Genomic DNA, 22,946 nt, shown 5'->3' on the forward strand with positions numbered 1-22,946 from the left:
GTGACCCATGCCTTCTATCGTTAAGTACTGGGAAGATTATCAATCTGAAAATCTGACTGGAAACACAATTAATTGTGAGCACTTTTAATGTACAGAATATTTACAACTGGTAGGATGTGTATTTACACATGTGCTATGTTAAAAGCAGGACTTCCCCTGAAGACACCCAAACTGTAAGAGGGCGCAGGCTAGGCTGAGGGATACCTGCCCCTCCCCCACCCCCAGTGCATAAATTTCCATCCACTGGGCCTCTAGTATATAATAATTATATATGATTTTAATTTGATAAATACAATAAGATTTTGACTAGAGAGAACCATACTTTAATTGTTTGAATAAATACAAAGCATGCTGTTGAATTCTGGTTGTAGTAGATCTAAATAGGTACGTGTTTTTTTGTTTATGTCTTTTAGCATCTCCGTCAATTAAACTCTTGGTGGATGACCCTATAGTTGTAAATCCTGGAGAGGCTATAACATTAGTGTGTGTTACGACAGGAGGACAACCTGCACCGACGCTCAGCTGGGCCAGGTCCTTTGGGCCTCTGTCTGACAAGACTATTCTGCATGGAGGAACTTTGACCATACCTGCCATCACTTCAGAAGATGCTGGGACTTACAGCTGCGTTGCCAATAACAATGTGGGAAACCCTGCAAAAAAGTCCACCAACATCATTGTGAGAGGTAAGTTTAGAGATTATTATAACACAGATTTGATATAAAATATTTCCTCAAATTTGCATATATACATAAACAGAAAAAAATGTTTATAAATAATGAATGATGTCTAGTTATAAATAAAACTTAAAATTTCTAAATCTTAATCACAATGCCTTACATTTGCATTGAATAGTTTTCATGACATACTATTAGTGGTGCCATTGAATAGTTCTAATCATATGTTTTTAGTGAAAAACAAGTTTAAAATGCAATTGTAGCATAGACCATTAATCACTGTTATATAGTTTGTGTGATTACTTTAGGAGTTTCACAGATTTATCAACTTAATGGTTAATAAACATTTATTAAATCCCTATTAGAAGCAGATTTTTAAATTGTGAGATTATATAGATATCTATAAAACATTAACTTGTATTCAAGGATTCTATTGTCAGGTACTAAAAATTAAATGAATAAATTAATAGTCACATGATACAGTGTTTGGCAAGCAGAAGCAAACGTTATAGAAATATTTAAAATATATAGTAACTTCTTGAACAGATTATTAGAGAATATCTAATGACATTTGCATTATGTCTTAGACAATGGGTAGAGTTTAAACAGACTGAGATTAGAGAAAGACATTGAAAAGTCAGGAATGCAATGTAGAATCCTTTATTCCATTATTTTATCAAGGACAGGAACTCACTAGAGAAAAATGATGCATTGAATCTAGTTTGATCACAGGATCATCCTCAGCTATATTGAATCCATGTACAAAGGGCAATGTGTCCAGCATAAAATGCCTGTGTTGCTCAGGCACCTTTTGTAAAGGATGAACTTAATCCACAGTATATATATGCTCAGGAAATAATTTGCTTTTTTCCATCCTAACAGTTTTTATTTGTGTTATTACAAATGATCTAAAATGTATTTCTCCAATTTATAATTTTTATCCCTTTAATTCATCTGAAATACATATTTTCATAGTCATTATTATCAGAAAGCTCTCAGCAGTGTCATTCACATAATTTATAAAATCAAGTTTGAGCATAACCTTATTGAAGACAGAAATAACCTTGTCAGAGGGTCCCAGATTACACTGCAGGGAGAGAAATTGCTACAATACCATGAGGCATCTACTTTCTGCCACAAAGGCCAAGAAATACAGTTAAAGAAATATGTTTTATTTTTATTATAGCAAAGAAATTATCCTTAAGTGCTCTGAATTTGTAAATCTTTGTAGTGTCTTCAGTCCATTGTGTCATGATACAGTAGAAGTAGAACCTAGGTTTATTTTCTCCCCATTCTTTTTCTGTAATTAAACCAAGACCCACAGACCAGGTTTTCTGAGGAAGCACCAGGATATATCGTGCATAGAATTCTCATTGTCGTTTGAGAATATCTTTGGACAAAATGAAAGTATAGGCTTCATAGGGAGAGAAAAATCCAGAAAGTTTCTGAGTTCATTATTTTATTTTTTTTTTTAAATATAAAACACTTCAAAATAAACATTTTAGGTAACACTCCATGTAGATAACAAGCTCAGAACTGAAGGTAAATTTCATGTTTTAATATTTTATTAGAATATTTATAAATATAGCAGTGATGCTTTTTTCTTAGACTTTTTAAAGAAATTGCATTTCTCCCAAGGAGTTGCTTAATAATTTGATAAGAAAATATGTTGATTTCCTAGTCACATGATTGGTAGCCTGAGCCCAGGGCTTTCCAAAGTCCTGTTAGATAACATGCCATTCCACCTGAAGTTCCCTGTTGTTGTGATTCACTGTATTTAGAAATTCCCTCATTTCTTTCCTGTTGTGAATTGAACCTGTGCTGAAAGAGCATGATTCCTAACATGATCAAGACATTATTTATTTTGGTGTCCTGTGGTCATTTCAACTTTCATGCAGTGTTTTCATATTTCCTTCTTCAGGAAGAAAAGTCAGGCACACCGTGATCCTTCTGCTCATTCTTACAAATAGAGATTCCTACAGTACATTTAAATAGCAAGCACACATTTATTAGTGTTTTGGATGCATAATCCAAAATACTGTTAAAACTTCAAACCTGAAAATTCAAAATGCTCTCCCCTGACCAGCTTGGGTCCTCTTTGGGATGGAGACCTGACCCTATGGGAAGCACTTCAGTAGGACTGAAATGGTGAACTAGGTTCTCCCTCGGCCAACTTAAGCTTGGAAAAAGGTGCATCTCACAATTTTCTTCAAGATATCCTTCTAATCAAATTTGGTCTCTGACTCATTACTTGTCTATATAGACCAAGAATCATAGAATCTGTGTTTTTCACTACCTTTTAAAATTCTACATAAGAAAGTGTCTATTCTGCAGATGACACTATAGGATTCTGTGTCATCTATTCTCAGGAAAAGTGAGTCAGGAAAAGTCTATTATATTATCTAATTTCACAAAAATATTTAAAAAATTATTATAATTTTCAAAAATTTTAACTGATATTTTAAATTTTGAATTTCAAACTACACTCTAAATTTGACCACACCTTGTTACATCCACAGTTACTGACCCATGTAAACTAATGATATATCTCTCCTACTTGATTAAAAAGCATTTTCATTATCTTTTCAGTCTAGCCGCTCTTATAAAAGGGGCTTTTTTTTTTTGTTTTGGGTTTTTTTTTCACTGTTAACCTAGAAGCAGACTAGATTTTCTACATGAAAGAGTGCAAGGTTTTGCCTAGTTGATAATGGTGATGTTGTGTGCATGATTGGGGCGTGTGTGTTGGGAGGTAGTTGTAGGCGTAGAGAATCTATTCCTTGCAGTTATTCAGGCACCTGAGCTGATGATGCCTCTGCCATCCTCACCCTTTGGTTACTGAGGGTCCTCTGAGTGTTACCTGTTTTCCTATCAGCTGGAACAGGGGAAATTTTTATGGGTCAGGTATGTGTTAGATCCAATCACATTTATTAACTAGATATTAGGCAACCATTTACACCTTATGATGTGAAGTCTGAGACATGTATTTTTACCATTTGCCAAGGAATAATAGGACAAAGGTTGTTGTCAGTTCCTAATCTTCTCTGTTGTATTCATACAAGAGAATATGATTGAAATCATCTCCATCTCCCGATCCTCCCATAGCTTCCCATCTCACCTAAAACGAAATTCAAATTTGTCATCATCATTTCACATCTCCCTCCTCTTTGCTCACTCTACTTTAGACATATTATCCCTATTGCTCTTTTTCATGGGTCAGGACAGATGCATTTGCTGTTCATCCTGGAATGTTAATTTTAAAATACAATCTTCTGAGAAATGACTTTTATGATTACTCCATCTTAAATAGTGCACTCCTAAATCCCTTGCATGGTTTTTGTTTCTTCTTATCACATAACTGCCTGGAATTATTTTATACATATTTCTTTATTTGATGTCTTTATGTCTTGGGACCCTATGGACAAAAAATATATATTTTGTCTTAGTGGTATATTGCTAGAACATTAAAAAAAAAAAACAAAAAAAAAAAACTACTAGGCACACAGTAGATAATAAATATATATTGAGTGAATGACATCTTTTCTTTTTTTAAGTACACTGGCTTATATTAGACATTTCTTCTGGACACCTGTCTCTCTTTAATAGCCTAAGTATGTGCCAGGTTATATGAAACAAAATTAGGAAAGTCTGTATATCTATGAGATCATATTAGGTATTTGTGTAATGTGACTGGCTCATTTTAAAGCTGATATTGTTATGATTATTCATTGCTGTGTGACAAGCCTCACAAAGCAGTAGTATAAAACAATTTATTGTGCTCACAAATCTGGAGGTGAGAAGGCCAGCTAAAATTATTAAGGGTATCACATAAATTGAATTAGAAGGTGGCTGGGACTAGAGTCATATTTATGTTTTTTTTGTGTAAATATTTGATTCTAGGACTAAATAGCTCAAACACAACTATGTTCTCTCTCTCTCTCTCTCTCTCTCTCTCTCTCTCTCTCTTCTTTCTCTCTCTTTCTCTCTCTCTTCTCTTTCCTCCCCATCTCCTCCCCATCACCTCTCTCAGTAGTCTCTTTATATATTTTCTCCATATGATGGCCTCAAAATTGCCAGATTATTGCAGATTCCAGGGTCCAGGATCTCAAGAGTTGTATGGGTTCTTCTAATCTACCTTCTGAAGTCATTCAGTCATCACTGTATTCCCTTCATCAAGATAGTGATAATGGCTAGCCTGGTTCTTGGATGGAATCTAATATCTCCACCTCCTGAAGGGAGGACTGTCAGGCCATCTTCAGACATGCTTTAAGCCATCACATTATGCAGCACACTGCACACACTGTATTATTCACATCAGACTTCCATGATGCCTCAATTCTCATTTATACCTCTCTTCCTTCCTTTTCTCCTTAATTTCATCAATCTATATCTTATACCCATGACCACTACAAAGTGACATTGTAAACAGGTTTATATTTTAATTTTAGTATGATTCCAGACTTTATTTTGTTGGCTATGATCTGATTCCTAGCATGAAGAAATAAAACAATATGTCAATATTGAAATAGATTTAACCTTTATAGAAGAATTCAAAAGTATGTATTCAGTGGGGCATGAATTTACACCTTCTTAAACACACACAAATATGCTATAACATCCAGGAACATCATAACTCTCTGTTCTGAAAGTGCTGATTTACCTTACTCTATTCAAGGGAAAATATTGATTGAAAGTATTGATTGACTTGTCCTAACCAGTTTGGCTGAATGGGTAGAGCATTGGCCTGAGGACTGAAAGGCCCCAGGTTTGATTCCGGTCAAGGGCATGTAGTTTGGTTGAGGGTACATCCCCAGTAGGTGGTGTGCAGGAGGCAGCTGATCGATATTTCTCTTTCATAGATGTTTCTAACTATCCCTCTTCCTTCCTCTCTGTAAAAAAACAATAAAATATATTTTTAAAAAGAAGAAAATATTGATTGACTTAAAAATCTGACTTTTAATATTAGACATATTTGTTTGGGACTAATTTAATATAAATATACAAAATATTAGCATTCCCAACATTTCAAAATTATCTTTATTTAGGCTTTATTACCAAACATCTTATAATTTAAAATTTCTTTGAGTAAAGCCTTTGAGAGAGAAATCAAGATGGCAGCATAATAATCACCTATACTTGCTGCCTCTCACAACCACATCAAAACCACCACTAACCAGCAGGACAACTACCACCCAAAATCTTGGAAAAGCTGGCTGAGAAGAAGTCCCACAACTAGAAAGGTAAAGAAGAAAGCTCACTGAGACTCTTCAGAGGTACAGAAACATAGGAAGTACTATATCTGGATGTGCTGCTTTTTAAACCAGGAAGGAGCTACAAGCTTCCAGTTGCTCTGAACTCCAGATCCAGGCATGGCTATGGTGGATCCAAAGGCATACAGGAAGAAACCGGACTGTCTGGCATCAGGACAGGAATGCGAAGTTGGCTTACTCTTAGAGATGCTCGCAAGGATCATTGTTCCTGCATGGGGGTGGATGTGGAGAACCAGGGACTTCTCTGGTTAAGGGAAGCCGTTGCTGTTTGCTCAGGCCTGATGATAACCAGAGAATCCACCCCAGATAATCCACAACCACACCCAAGCTGAGAGCAACAGCTTTTGCATATGAATGGCCTGTTCTTTCATATAAAAGAAAAAAACTTCAGCTGGGTCAGAGAGCCCCAAAGATTCCAAAAGAAGGCCAACTGCCTGGCAGCAGCAGCAGCAATAGCAGCATCCTTGCTTCACAGCTGGGCCTCATCTGGGCACTTCCAAACCCTATACAAAGAGGAGGAATCTGTAGATGTCTCTGTAGCTCCTGATGCGAGGCCTCAAACAGTGGCTGACCTTGCACCTCCTTGGAGGACCAAGAGCCAGTGTGCTCAGTGGTCAGAATGAGGCTATATTGGATTACAACTCTTCACATTCATAAGAGATACACTCAAGAGACAGACTCATTGAGCACCAAAGCCCTACTGAAGAAGTCCTGCCCCATAAGGATGGCTCCTGCACAACAGACTTCCAGTGTAGACACAGCTGGTCATCACAGCCATTTGGCCTGGAAGTCAATTCCTCCCAGTGATACCAACAGCAATCAAGGCTTACCTACAAGACTATGCACACAGCCCACAAAGGGGTGCAACAAGTGCATCCACCTCAGGTGACTGGGGAGGCTGAGCCATTGGGCTCTATAGAATACCAACCACACAAGGCCACTCTATCAACTCAAGGAGTCTTAGCAGCTAACCAGTACATAGAAATAAACACAGGGAAGCAGCCAAAATGAAGAGACAAAGAAACAAGTCACAAATGAAAGAAATGGATGAAAGCAAACTACTGCATATAGAGTTCAAAACCACAGATAAGATTACTCAAGAATCTTCTAGAAATCTCGAAGAAATTAGTGAGACCCTCAAGGATATGATAAAGGATCAATCAGAAATTAAGCATACACTGACTGAAATAAAGATTAATATACAGAGATCCAACAGCAGACTAGAGGATCTCAAGAATCAAGTCAAAGATTTGAAATATGAAGAAGCAAAAAACACCCAACCAGAAAAGCAAAAAGAAAAAATAGTCCAAAAGTATGAAGATAGTGCAAGGAGCCTCTGGGACAATTTCAAGTATACCAACATCTGAATTATGAGGGTGCCAGAAGAAGAGAGAGAGCAAGAGATTGAAAACATACTTGAAGAAATAATGATAGAAGATATCCCCTACTTGGTGGGGAAAAAAAAAAAAAAATAGACCTACAAGTTCAGGAAGCACAGAGAACCCCAAACAAGAGGAATCTAAAGAGGACCACACCAAGACACATCATAATTAAAATCCCAAAGGCAGAAGACAAAAAGAGAATCTGAAAAGCAGCAAGAGAAAAATAGTTACCTATAAGGGAGTACCCATATGACTCTCAGCTGATTTCTCAACAGAAACTATGCAGGCCAGATGGGAGTGGCAAGAAATATATAAAGTGATGAATAGCAAGAACTTACCACCAAGATTACTCTACCTAGCAAAGATATCATTTAGAATTGAAGGTCAGAAAAAAACTAAAGGAGTTCATCACCACCAAACCAGTATTACATGAAATGCTGAAGAGTATTCTCTAAGAAGAGGAATAAAAAGATAAAGATAAAAAAATTATGAACAACAAAGTGACAACAAATACATATCTATCAACAAGTGAATCTAAAAATCAAGTGAACAAAAATCTGATCAACAGAATAAACTGGTGAATATAATAGAATCAGGGGCATAGAAAGGGAGTGGATTGATAATTCTTGGGGGAAAAGGGGTCTGGGGTACAGGAAGAGATTAAACAAAAAGCTTACACCTATGGATGAGGACAATGGGTAGGGTTAATGGCATGGGGTGGGGGTGGGCACTGGGTGGAGGGGAGTTATGGGGAGGGGGGGAAGGAGGAACAACTGTAATAATCAGAACAATAAATATTTATTCAAAAAATAAATAAATAAAGGACTGTATTTTTGTGCCAGCCTGCTTAGGTAAAGTAAGTGTTATTCACTGATGGAGTAAACACTATGTACCAGGCTACCAGGAACACTATGAACTTTAACTTTTTAATTATTCCAAAATATATAGGAAGTAAAAATATTATTCTTCCAATTTTAAAGAAAAATAAAGCTAAAGAAGGAATAATTAAATAACTTCCCCTAAATAAGCCTTATTTTAGCCTCAGACTTGGGAATCAAAACCCAAACAATATGGTTCCAGGGCCTTTGTCTTCACCACGGTACCACAGTGCTTTTCAAATTTAACCTGGCTTTTAAAAATATGTAGTCCATCTCTCATCCCATCAAATTGAACTGACTAATGTTCTTTCCTATTTCCTCTATCTTTTTCTTGACAGAGATTTACTAGGGATTCTTTCTGAGCTCTGAATCAAATACATTTTTATACTTACAGAAAAAAATAACATCCCCAATGTTGCTCAGTCCTTCTAATTACACTGTTTTGCTCCCAAATATACAACCACTTTTGATTGAAGGAAATTTTGTGTTTTGGTTAATCAGCATTTTATCTCCAGTTATGGTGGGCATATTTTGATTTAAAGTTCTAATCAACATAGTGTTTATAGTTTATAATTTTTTAAAGAATACTGCATTTCGAAGGCGTGACTGTTAAACTTTTCCTGGCTGTTCTACAGATTATTGTACACTAATTATATTCGTGCACTGAGGGGATCCCTCAGCCCTGCCTGCACCCTCTGACAGTCTGGGACCCTTTGGGGAATATCTGCCTGCTGGCTTAGGCCTGATCCTCAGCAGTCAGACCTCTGTCTCTCAGTCCAGGCTCTTGCAGCCCAGGACCTCTCCCTCCTAACTACTCACCTGCAGCTCCCTGTGGGAGCACAGTGACCATCAGGGGACAGCTCCTTCATTGAGCATCTGCCCCCTGGTGGTCAGTGCACATCATAGCAACCTGTCATTAAGCCATTTGGTCAATTTGCATATTATGCTCTTATTATATAGATTAATTATAAGAGACGAATAGACAAAGATATACACTAACTGCAGAAATAAAGGGAAGTATAAAGGAATATAATTAGTACTTATATTTATAAAAGTATGTTTATTCAGATTGTTGAATCTCAGAGTGAAGGCGGGGTGGGAGGGTATGTGGGAAGAGATCAACCAAAGAATTTGTATGCATATATGCATAACCCATGGACACAAAAAATAGGAGGGGTGAAGGCCTGGGGCTGGGGTCAGAGACTGGCAGGAAGAGGTCACTGGTGTGGGGGGAGGCACATATGTAATACTTTTAACAATAAAGATTAAATAAATAAAATAAAAGTATGTTCATTGTTTTCACTGAAACATTTGTATCTTCAAGGTATTAATTAGAATATCAATCCAAGTTTATTGGCAAGTTTCCAGAAAAGATCAAATTTAACTTGCAGTGCATTTCTAAATGGAAATTATTTGTGAGTTTCCAATTAGAGGGTAAGTGCAATTCTCTCCAGGCATTTAGCTTCATCAAATTAAGTATTTAGTGACCAGTAACTTTTTTTTTCATAATCTTCCATTAACAAAAACTGTATTGATAGCTAAAATTGTAGAAAAACAATCCTTTAACATTCTCCGAAAGCATGAGTCTGCTGTGTGCAGGTGTCCCCATTATTCATGTAGATTAAGTGCTTTATTTCTGGTTTCCCAATTTAATATTCTGTAGTAATTATACCTCCCCAAACCACCAGAGACAATTTTAATATATTATGTTTTGTAGCTATGAAATGTTTCCATTATATCCTTTTAAAAATAAATCAGGACTATACAAAACCTAAAAATTATCTAATTCAATAATTCTCAGTTTCCTTTTATAAATGAGATTTCTATTAATAGTAAAAACTGTGTAGATATCACATAATCTTATACTCACTTTTGCGTAATGATATACAGACAGCTTGGTTATTTGTGTTTGTTTTATTAAAACTTAGATTGGAGATGGGGGTTGAGTGGATGTAGGCAAAGAGAGAGGAAATAGAATATCTTTAATAATATCAAAAATAGAGTTATTAAAAAATCCCTACTAAAAAATAAGGAAAAAAAAACAACCTGTTTTGGTATTCCTTGCCATGTTTACTTAAGCCAAATGGGGAAACACCAATCAGTAGTAGTGCTTTAAAAGCTGATACCTGTTCCAGAAAAGAAGAATTTTGTTCAACTAACATTTTTTTAAACTTCTATCAGTCTCTTTAAAGGTGTTCTATAGTTGTTTTTTGTTGTTGTTGCTTTGTTTTTGTTTTTGTTTTTGGTTTCTTTGTACCCCACAGTTGTAAAATGGGGCCAAAGCAATGATACTAACAATAATACTAAAAATAATAATATCTACTTCAAAAATGTTATCCTGTTGTTATTGCAGGTGCTTATTTACTAGGGTGACTGCTTATCATACATAGTATGGGAGGGTTAAATGTTTTTTGGGCTGTAGGTATAGGGAAGGGGATTGTGATCTGCTCTGACTCTCTCTCTCTCTCTCTCTCTCTCTCTCTCTCTCTCTCTCTCTCTCTCTCTTTCTGTTGTTGTTTAAAGGTTTAAAGTATTACATATAGTAGTACATATATCTCCCTTCCTCCCCCACCCATTGACCTTCCTTGGCTCTCAGATCATGAGTATGTAAATAGGCATCTGCTTACTCTTCTCTACAACCCAGAAATAGTAGCACGCAAACTCTAAGATATGTTTGCTCTAATCATGTTGAATTTTATACTATCAAATCGTCCCTTGATCTATGTCCATCTATGTGTTTCTGGACATAATTACTCTCTTTTCTTGTTTACAAACTGACCTGTACAAATGTATGAATATGAAAGCATGGCTCTATATAGATTTATATATATTAACATATAATTATTAGAGAACATTGAATTTTAAAACAGAAATCTATTCTTAAAAAATTATCTATTAGTTCCCTGGGGCCTATGATTGTGAGCACCTGTTTCTGGGTTATAATAAACTCTGCTCATGAATCTCAGTTGCTCATCAGGTCAATGTCTTAGATTCTCCATTTACTAACACCACATTTGTTCCAGTTTTCCAGCATATTTCCTTATTTTGAAACCTCTTTTTTTTTATTCTCACAATAGTAAGAACTCTTTTTCAGTCTTCTTCAATGTGCTCCTCCCCAGGTCATCCATTGAAACCCATGGAGTCAGAGGTCACAGTCAGATGTACACAATGTTGTCATTCATGCCCCTCCCTATCCTATACAATCTCCTTGTTTTCAGTAGGCTATCCTGCCAGGTTGTCCAAGGTGTAAAACCAAGGAGGTACAAAAAGATATTTCTGATGGTCTTATCAATTACCTTCCTAAACTTTCTCTAATTATCCTGGTGTGTGTGGTGTGTGTGTGTGTGTGTGTGTGTGTGTGTGTGTCTACAGAGGGACTAAAATGTCATATTATAGTTCTTTACATTGCTAACTTGACAAAAACATTTTGAAGGATTATTTCTAGAGTGACACATTTTATTTTTATCACATTGACTATTAATTTCTTCTGACTAAAGTAAAAAACTTAAAAAGGGAGGCTTGTAACAGACTGTAGGTGGTCTATTATTTTGAAGTATATTTGTGGGAGTGCTCAGAGTTGTTTGCAAATGATGTTCACAGGGAATGAGAGTTGTTTCCTCCTGCTGGAAACCTACATTCAATGTCCTTGTGCTTTTGTTATAGTTTTAATAGATTATTGTAAGACAGTGCCTACTTGCTGGTTATATAATCTGAGCACATTAAAGCACCATCTTAAAAAACACCGTGCAATATATTACTTTATTTTAATATTAAAATGTAACAGAAATTACAGAAGTTATGTGTACAGCTTAATGAACTTTTCCAGAGTGAACACAGTATCACCAGCACTCAGATGGATAAGTAAAGAATTAACAGCCCTCAGGAAGCTTCCTCTTCACCCTCTTTCATGACCTCACTGAAATGTAATCCTATTCTGACTTTGCCAACTTACATTAGTTTTGTTCTTTTAAACTTTCTATTACTGCAATTTGTGTTTAGATTATTGTCCCAATATTATGTTTGTAAAGTTCATATGTTAGACTGTATAGCAAGAGTATAATAATCCACTGTATGAATATAACAAAATTATTATTTATGACTTTTGAGTTTATTACAAATTTGAGACTATTGTGTGAAGAATCCTTCTTTGAATATTTTTTGTGCCAATCTTTTGGTAAAGATATGGATGCATTTTATTGAATTTTAGGTTAAGAGAATATTAATGTCTACTACCAAACAATTTTCCAATTTACACTTTTACAAGAATTACATTTGTTTCACATCATTGTTAATATTTTATACTGTCTGTATCTATATTTTTTTTATTTTAACCACTCAAGCTGATGTCATGAATCATAGATGGTTTTAAATTGCATTTATTTTATGATGGATGAGTTGAGCAATTTTTCAAATACTTTTGACCATTTTATTATCTCTTTTTTTTCCTTCATTTTTTTACAGTGGACATTTTAAGTTTTTGCACATTTTTCTCCCATTTGGGTTGTATTTTTCTTTTTTTTATTTGTACAATTCATTTATATGTCATTTAATTAGTATATTTATTGAAAATAGTTTATTGTACTTTGTGGCTTGCCTTCTTATAATATTATTGTAGTTTTATAATGAATAAGAGTTCTTCATTTTGAGGCAGCCTAAACTATTTTTTAAAAGTCAAGGTTAATGCTTTTTATTCTCTATTAAGGCAATCTTCTTTCTAATCTCAGATAATAAAAATATACTTGTGTATTTTGCTAAAAGTTTTATCGTTTTACCTGCAACATTTAATCTTTAATTCATTTGAAAGTGATTTTAATTTATTTAAAATTGATTTTCAATTCACAAGAAATTGGTTTAAAGTATGACTAAAGGTAATTTTTTTTCAATTTTAATTTTAATTAATCTCTTACAGAATTGGCCAGCACTTCCCATTACAGAGTCTCCCCTTATCTTCAGAACATAGGTCCCCAGGCTCCCAGTGGATGCCTGAAATTGGGTGGTACTGAACCATACATATACTATGTTTTTCCTATATATACAGATCTATGATAAACTTGAATTTATGAATTACACACAGTAAGAGACTTAAAAATCTAATAATAAATTATGACAATTTACTGTAATAAAAGTTATGAGAATGTGGTCTCTCTCAAAACATGTTATTGTACTCTACTTAACTTTTTACTTAAAGAAAAACCTTTATGGCTTCTCCATGGCATATCTGAATTGCCAGCATCACTACCCTTGTGCTTTAGGGGCATTATTAAGTGACTAGAAGTCTGGTGCATGAAATTCATGCACGGGGGATGGTGGGTGTGTGCCTCAGGGAGCCTGCATCCTCTCCAGTCTAGGACCCATCAAGGAATGTCCAACTGCCGTTTAGGTCTGGTGGGATTGAGCCTAAACAGGCAGTTGGATATCCCTCTCACAATCCAGGATTGTTGGCTCCCAACCGCTCACCAGTTTGCCTGCCTGATTGCCCCTAACCGCTTCTGTCTTCCAGCCTGATCACCCTGCTGGCGTGATTAACACCTAACTGCTCCCCTGCTGGCCTGATCTTGCCTCCAAATGCCCTCCCCTGCTGGCCTGATCTCAGTCCCGACATCCCTTCCCTGATGGCCTAACCTCTCCCCCAAATGCTTTCCTCTGCCGGCCAATTTGGTTTTAATGCCAGTGAGTTTCTATGCGAGTCAGTATCAAAAGCTCTGCTTCCTAGGCAGCCATTGGCTCATCACACATCACCCAAATTTTGTTCTGATTGGTTGGTTTCTATTCCAGTCAGCATCTCCGGGCCTATAAAGAGGCCTGATCAGAAAGGTGGGGCTGATCAGCAGCCCAGGTGGAAGCCTGGAGAGAAATGGAGGCACAGCTGCTGACCATGCCTGGAAAGAAAGAGAGAGGCAAGTGCTGATCAACAAATGCCACCGAGATTACAGATCAGACCCTGCTTCTCTCTTCAGGCCTCTCTCTGGGCCAGATTCTCAGCCCCCAAGCATTCATTCCTGGGTCACCCTATTTGCAGCCAAAGCAGTCAGTGCTGGGTCACCACGGCAACCCATCTCCGACTGAAGGACTGACTTCTGGTTGGTTGAGCCTCATGGTCCTTGTTGATGTGAGGAACCCAGGGTTTTATATATTAGGATAATAAAATTTGAAACTTTGTTTTGAATTTTACCCTGTTATATAGGTTTGGGCTATTACAATAATTTCCCCTTAACAATTACCTTTTTTTCTATCATATTTAAAATGCTAATTATTATCTAAATTTCTTAAAGCATCAATTGGGTTATTGATTTTAATTTTTTCCTTTTTTTCTATATAAGCTTTAAAGGCTATAAATCTTCCTCTAAACATAGTATTGTTTCCCACAAATTTTTATTTTTAATATTTTTATTATCATTCAGTTTAAAATATTTTCTAATTTCATTTGGGTTTCTTGTTTGTTTTTGTGTTGTCTTTCAAGGATTATTTAGACTTATATTGCTCCACTAACAAACACATGTGATTTTTAAAATTATATTTTTTTAGCTTTATTTTATTATTATGACCAGAGTTTATTTTTCTTTCTTTCAAAAAAAATTTCTTGAGATGGGAGCTTAAATAATTTACTTGAGACTTTTAAAACTTTCTATTGTTACCCTGACCGGTTTGGCTCAGTGGATAGAGCATCAGCCTGCGAACTCAAGGATCCCAGGTTCAATTCCAGTCAAGGGCATATACCTTGGTTGTGAGCACATACCCAGTAGGGGGTGTGCAAGAGGCAGCTGATCGATGATTCTCTCTCATCGATGTTTCTAACTCTCTATTCTTTCTCCCTTCCTCTCTCAGTAAAAAAATCAATAAAATCTATTTTTTTAAAAACATTTCTATTGTAGTCTTGTGTATTCTGCTAATTGTGTAATGTTTATAAATGACAATTTAATGTATTACTTTCTTTTATACTAACATACCCTTTCTTGCTTCTCCTTGATTTAAGTTGGCATGATAAATAAATACACACACTGGAGGCCCAGTGCATGAGATTTGTGCACGGGGTAGAGGAGTGTCCCTCAGCCCAGCCTGCACCCTCTCCAATCTGGGACACCTCGAGGGATGTTAAACTGCCCATTTAGACCCGATTGGGTCTAAACGGGGAGTCGGACATCCCTCTCACATCCAGGACTGCTGGCTCCCAACTTCTCACCTACCTGCCTTCCTGATTGCCCCTAACCGCTTCTGCCTGCCAGCCTGATCACCCCCTAACCACTCCCATGCCAGCCTGATTGATGTCTAACTGCTCCCCTGCCAAACTGTTTCCCCCCAACTTCCCTCCTCTGCTGGCCTGGCCACCCCAAACTGCCCTCCCCTGCAGGGTTGATTGCCTCCAAATGCCCTCCCTTGCAGGCCTGGTCCCTCCTAAGTGCCCTCGCTTGTAGGCCTGGTGCCTCCCAACTGCCCTCCCCTGCTGGGCATCTTGTGGTGGCCATCTTGTGTCCACATCAGGGCAGGATCTTTCACCACATGGGGACAGCCATCTTGTGTGTTGGAGCGATGGTCAATCTGCATATTATTCTTTTATTAGATAGAATAGAGGCCTGGTGCATGGGTGGAGGCCAGCTGGTTTGCCCTGAAGGTGTCCCAGATCAGGGTGGGGGTTCCCTTGGGGCATGGGGCAGCCTAGGCGAGGGGCCTGTGGTGGTTTGCAGGTCACTCATGCCCCCTGGAGACCCAAGTGGAGGCCCTGATATCTGGAATTTATTTACCTTCTACAATTGAAACTTTGTAGCCTGGAGCGGAGCCAAGCCCCCTGCTGCTCTGTGGCTGTTAGCCATTTCTGTTGGGGTTCATGTATCTTCTATAACTGAAACTTGGTACCCTTGAGGGGAGGCCTAGGCTGGCCAGGGTGTGTGGAAAGCTTGGTTTCCGTTGGGTGGGAAACCCAAGCCTCCCTCCTGCTCTCTGTGTCTGCAGCCATCTTGGCCGAGGTTAATCTAAATACTCACTGATTGGCTGCTGGGTGTGGCTTGAGCGGAGTGATGGTTAATTTTCATATTTCTATTTTATAAGGTGGGATGTATTATAAAATATTGTGTATATATATTACTTGTATATATTACATTTGAAATAAATTTCTTATAGAAAATATATAGTTTTTATATTTTATTCACTATTTAATCTGTGTTTTAATTGATATATTAACTATATTTACATTGAATGAAATTATTGAAATGTTAAAGCTTAAGTCTGCCCCTTATCTTTTGTTTTTTATCATTTGTTTTTCATGTCTCTGTTTTCTTTTTCTCTCATGCCTTCTGTGACTGATATGAATATGAGAAACATTGGCTTTTTGGAATATGTAGTAGTTGTACTTTTTCCTATTTCTCCCACTAAATATAACTAAATTTTCAAAGTTTCCATTTTTATTTAATTCTAATGTTTTTGCATATACCACTTTGAGCAGTTTAGAGTTTATCTCTTTTTTAATGTTTTTACTGATTTTTTTTAGAGAAAAAGAGAGAGAAAGGAGAGGGGGGGGAGAGAGAGAAAGGAGAGAGGGGGGGGAGAGAGAGAGAGAGAGGAGAGAGAGAGAGAGAGAGAGAGAGGTGAGAGAAACATCAATCAGTTGCCTCCCACAAGGAACCTGAACAGGGATCAAACCTGCAACCTTGGAATGTGCCCTGACCAGGAATTAAACTGGGGACCTTTCAATGCACTAGACAGCCTCAATGGCCAGGGCCAGAGTTTCTTTTTATTTCTGGACGTTTTCATAGTTTTCCTAGTTTGCTTAAGTGTGATTATCTTTGTGTTTATCCTGCTTGGATTTTCAGAGCTTTTTTGAATATGTAGGTTTTAGTCTATTTTCTTTGCCTATTCCTTTTTTCTTCTCCTTCACTGACTCCATTTATACTCCCTTTATATATGTTAGACCTTTTATGAGTTTCAAATGTCTTTTATGCTTATTCCTGTCATTTTCTCTTTTTCTCCTTGTTTTGTGCTACACTGTTTCTCACTGGCCTGTCTTCTAGAACACCAACTCTGTATTCTGTTACTTCTAATCTATTATTCAATAGATTGACTGTGTTCTTAATTTCATTTATTGTAGTTTTTCATTATAAAGTTTACATTTGATTTAGTTTTATAGATTGCATTTACCTGGTGACAATTATAGAGGGTTTTTCTATTGTTATTAAGAAAAGATAAAGTAACTCAAAGTTCAGAAAGGTCTCTTTGTGGTGCCAAATGCTGATCAAATATTAGTGACCATCTTTAGAATTTTTTACTATCAATAAATGACTTTAATGTGTTATCCAGTCTGGATAGGAGTTTTGAGATTAACGTACGTTAATAGCCATAGACAAATGAAGAAGAATGCAAATGTCTCATATTTTCCATATTTTCATTTAGCTACTTCCAGTATTTTATCTTATTTTGTTGAGATTTTAATTATAGCTATTTTAGCATTTCTCTCAGAACTCTACTGATATAAAATTCTACAATGTATCATCTGTACATTGAGTGGTTTGTTTACCACCCCACGTCAAGTCTCCTTCCATCACCATTTATCCCCCTTTACTGTCTTCTCCCTCCCCTTTCTTCCCTCTGGCAACCACCATACTGTTGTCTGTGTTCATAAAGTTTACTTTGTCCTGTTTCTTTTTTTTTTCTTTTGAATATATTTTATTGATTTTTTGCAGAGAGAAAGAAAGAGGGATAGAAAGTTAGAAACATTGATCAACTGCCCCCTGCACACCCCCCACTGGGGATGTGGCGGCAACCAAGGTACATGCCCTTGACCAGAATCGAACCCGGGACATTTCAGTCCGCAGGCCGACGCTCTATCCACTGAGCCAAACCAGTTTTGGCCTTTGTCCTGTTCCTTGACAAGTTTTTTTGTTTCTTTAATTTACTATCACTTTATTTTATATTAAAAATTAGCTGAGGGTTATCTTTTTAAATAAATATATATTTATTTTCTAAAAAAAAAAAAAAATGCCTGACAAAAAGTTTCATTTTATCCAAGATTGAGCAGAGGAAAGGGTGGTTTGGTAAAACTCTGTCTCCTACTTGCCCCACTCCTAGCACGTAGCTCCCCAAAGCTTCCAACTGAGTGCTGATGAGTCACTGGCGCTCTCTGCTTTGATCTTCAGCCTCTTGCTATAATAAAATGACTTGATAGAAAAATGGTTGTAATATCTTAGCTCACCCTTATCCACTTTCTTTTTTCTTCTGGAATTTTGAACCGTCAAGTTTAGTTGGCCTGAGCTTGATACTTTCACAAAGATTTATGAAATGTATTTTGTGTGTGTGTGTGTGTGTGTGTGTGTGTGTGTGTGTGGGAGTGATGGTCAGTTGCAAGCAACTCAGTAAAAGTCAGAAACAGACATCTGATTTAATAGACTTTTGACAGAAATGGATTTGTAGCTATATAGACTCAATTTATACTTGAGTATTTGAATAACTATGTAATAAAACACAGAAAACTCAAAAACATCACAAGTAATTAAAATAGGATAACTGAGTGGCTTAGTTTTGTTAATTTTCCCACCATAAATTTGATGTTCTTTAAGTTCCTATAGTTAAAGAAAACTTTTGTTACCTCTTTTTTTTTTTGAGGAGCAAAAAGTGTAATAGAATATGATAGGATTCTCAGTCTGATATATTTATATGGTAAAGTTGTTAACAATAGCATAATTTTGCACATAATGATCAGAAGCATGGAAACAATAATTGGCAAGTGGCTAAATCATGCAAATAATGAGAATTAATTAAAGCAAATAATTAAAATTTTAAATTACTTTTCTCTTTACTATTGTAATTACCTATGTCTTAATTGCAGGCATTGTGAAATAAAAATGTTAATGGATTGTATCTTTCCAATGATGATTTAGGAACCGTTCATAATTGCCAGTTAATAGAATATAGCATTGTGGGTAATGCAACCATTTTATTTAAGGAACACATTATTTATAAATATAAGCTCAAAATAGTAGATCCTTACCTAATAAACTCTGATATGTGTGAATGTTATAATTTTCTAAAAGTACTTTGTGTTCAAATTATTTGCCTACTTTCCCTGACCCTGTAGCAAAATAACCCAAAAGAGCAAACAGTGTGTAAGCTTAGAGATTGCATTATGCATGGGTGATATATTTTTATAAAATATTTTTGTGGAACAATACTTAAAATATAACTTGACTTGAAAATATTATGTTTTTATACTTACAGTAAGTGGTCACATGCTTCTGTTTTATTGTCTAAAGATTAAAGACAATCTATATAATAAAAACCTAAGTGACCATTATGGCAAAACGACCAGAATGACCAGTTGCTATGATGCACACTGACCACCAGGGGGCAGACACTCAACACAGGAGCTGCCCTGGTGGTCAGTGCGCTCTCACAGGGTGAGTGCCTCTCAGCCAGAAGCCAGGCTCACAGCTGGCCAGTGCAACAGCAGTGCTAAGGAGCAATGAGCAAGTGGGCGGTAAGGAGCAAGGGACCCTGCACTGAGTGAGGGTACAGGCCAGGCTGAGCACCCCCCCCCCCACCGCCCCCCAATGCACAAATTTCTTGCATTGGGCCTCTAGTATCTATACTCATAAAAGCCTATATGGTCATCATGCCCTCACATCATGATGCCCTCAAGCCGTAGCAATCCATCACCAGGAGGCTGCATGTGCAGCAGGCATGCATGGATGGCCAGGGCTGCGTTTGCATGGAGCCACGGATGCAGATCCTGGCAGCTCCGCCTTTATACAGCGAGGCCGGGGCCCCCAGTGTGGGGTTCCTCGGCTTCATCCTACCTCATTGGGGAAATCGATTGAGAAGCCCCGGATGGGTGAGTGAGGCCTGCCTTTGGGGAGATCAACTGACGGTCGCCTACGCTGTAAGAGGGCACAGGCCAGGCTGGGGGAACACCCCCCCAAGTGCACAAATTTTATGTACCAGGCCTCTAGTAGTATATAAGATTTGAAAATAAACCTTTGCGAAGGCACTGTATATATTAAAGGGATACAACCGTTTTCTCTTCAAAGTAAAACTATTCCAAAGCCTGTGTAAAAAAAAAAAAAAAAAAAAAAGAGTCTGATCTTGTGTCCCCAAAACTCTGGTGGCTGTATAAACATAACAGTAATCTCTTCAAACGTAAATCATCAAACTAAGTGCAATATAAATTATTGCTACTCTTAGGCTCTAGCATGTTCAGCTTTATTTTAGAATCATATTTTCTTCCCTATGTGTGATATAGAGACCAGGTTTCTTCACTCTAATTTATTGAAGTCTAAGTAAACCGCAAATACAATTTGGAGAGAAACAACAGCTGATATAAGTAACAGTACATTTGACAGCATTCATTTTTGGTTAGAATAACCTGAAACTAATTCTTCTCAGCATTCATACTGAAATTTAAATTCAGTGAATGTTTTCTATAGTAAAACTGAATGCAAAGGGACAGATCATTTAGCTGTCCAAACTTCATTACCAACATGGATTCAGTGCTATCAGAAATTATCTATTTGTTTTTTTCATATTTGATTTGTTTGCATTTCAATATTATTCTGTGCCAGCTTCTCAAGTTATATTCAGATGAAGGTATACTTTATAAGAAACATATTTTCATTCTGACCTACTCTGTTATCTAAAAGGTAGAAGTAGTGTAATTTCATTAATGCTTTGAATTTTTCTCAATTTAGCAAACAGGAATCAAGGTCAGAATTAAATGTGTATCTTATTTTTTTGGAGTTGTTAGTAGGTTGTGCATCTCTTAATCTATTAATTATATATTTCAATATATTTTTAAAAATAATGTATTATCCTAATGTGTGCCATTAAATTGACCCAAACAATTGATAAATTACAGAGGCTATTATTATTATTAATATTATTAAGAAAAAATAAAGTAACTCTTAAAGTTCAGAAAGGTCTCTTCTTGGGTGCCAAATGCTGATTGAATATTAGTGGCCACTTTTACAACTATTTTCTGATTGTGAGGTGTTACCCAGGCTGGATAACAGTGATGGGATTAACGTATGATAGTAGACATAGATAAATGAAGAAGTAAGAATTCAAATGTCTCATATTTGCCATGCTGAGTGTCAACATCATTCTCCCCCAACACTTACTTTTAAATATTATTTTCATTCCCTTAGGAGAAAATATCTCAATGAAGTTATGTAAGGTTTTATCTCAATTTTCTTCAACGTTTGAGAGGGATTAATAGATACATAAGTGTGGGCTGTGCTATCCTAACATGAAAATTAAATTTATATTTTAAATATTTGATACAGATGTCTTCTTTTATATGTTGCCTGATCCTAAGGTATTTGTGTCATCAATACCCTTAGCTACTGTAGGGCAAGCTACTATCAGCAGGAGGTTAAAGCTCCACAGCTCTCATGGGGGGCTGTCTTCGATTGACTGCCTGCTGAAGCATATTGCTGTGTAGATAACTATAGATATACTGGTAGATTAGCTGTTTTGTGGTTTCTTGTCAGGGATTATGATCTTGAAGTTTTTGCTGTTCAATATCTTTCAGAACCTTAATTCAGAATCTCAGCTATATGGAGGAGTTCGTGTATAATCTGTTTTTCAACTATTCCTTTGGGTGTGCAGTCCTTGCCCTGAGGCATGGATCAGAACCTTCGGAGTAGCCTGACAATGCAGATCCTCAGGGTCTACCATGAAGCGCTTTATTGGAACCACGAGTCGTGGCTAAGGCACGGAGATTCTGATGCTTACTTTTGGTTAACAGCCACTGGCCTCAGTGCTCTAAGATCTGCCCCTAATTGACATATCATCCCGTATTGCCTCATGGCTCAAATGTTAAAGTCCTCTTTTCTGAATTCCCCTTTACCTGATGCTTTAGCCTCTACTGAACAACTTTTAAAAATAAATTAATGTCAACCCAATAAATTCTATTAAAAAAACTTTATGCATGTAGTTTAAGCAGTCAATAATCTCAATGAAAATTATAACACAAATAAATACACTTTCATTGGTTCATTCTTTATCAATGAATTTAAAACATAAGGGTGAGAATTAAGGCAGGGGAAGGGAAAAGCAGTCAATCAGAGGGTTAGTTATTTAGGTTAATCTAAGCTTTCCAAAAAGTGCTCTATGTGTGGGGCAATCTGACTCTATCTAGTTGTTGCTGGGAATGTGATTTTTCAAGATGGATGCTTTTGAAATGGCAACCAAAAGGTTAATATCAGGCATTTTTCACTCCACAGACATGCACATATAATAAACGCTAGTTGCCTAGCACACACACTCTATTGACACACACGTATACATATATACACACACATGCACATATACACATATGTTGAAATCTGTTCCACTCTAATAAAGTATGGCATGCTACTTCCAGCAGCCCCTCATATATACATCTTCATGTAACTTGACTGAGGTTACACAGTTATATGTGGCCACATATATGAGCAAAAATGTAAGAAAACTGTATCATAAGAAATAACTTATAATTTACATTATAAATAACTTTGCATATCAATGGAAAATATTACATGTGGCACATATTATATGACTACATATTTTAGATTTTTAAAAAATTCAAAATATCTTAAGAATTACTATTACAGAGTATTAATGTTTTTTATTTCCTTCCTGTACTATGTTTCAGAATGACAGATTATATATAATAAATCAATACTCTACAACAAAATTTTATAAGACTTGCAGAGAAGTTCAGGAAAGGCATATGGTATTTGTCAGGCAGCATCCTTAACTGGTGCCCACTTGTGAAAGAAAGGT

At 36.5% G+C, this 22,946-nt stretch overlaps 1 protein-coding gene across 1 annotated transcript in view; it reads left to right on the forward strand.

Moving 5' to 3' along the window:
• The window catches only part of MDGA2 (MAM domain containing glycosylphosphatidylinositol anchor 2), an 865,861-nt gene that overhangs the window by 580,442 nt on the left and 262,473 nt on the right, over window positions 1–22,946 (forward strand). The window contains exon 6 of the mRNA XM_036457944.2: window positions 414–683. Within this exon, the coding sequence (XP_036313837.1) occupies window positions 414–683 (270 nt within the window). The remainder of the gene's footprint in view (window positions 1–413; window positions 684–22,946) is intronic.

This window comes from Pipistrellus kuhlii, unplaced genomic scaffold (assembly GCF_014108245.1).
Source record: "Pipistrellus kuhlii isolate mPipKuh1 unplaced genomic scaffold, mPipKuh1.p scaffold_m20_p_1, whole genome shotgun sequence".
NCBI lineage: Eukaryota > Metazoa > Chordata > Mammalia > Chiroptera > Vespertilionidae > Pipistrellus > Pipistrellus kuhlii.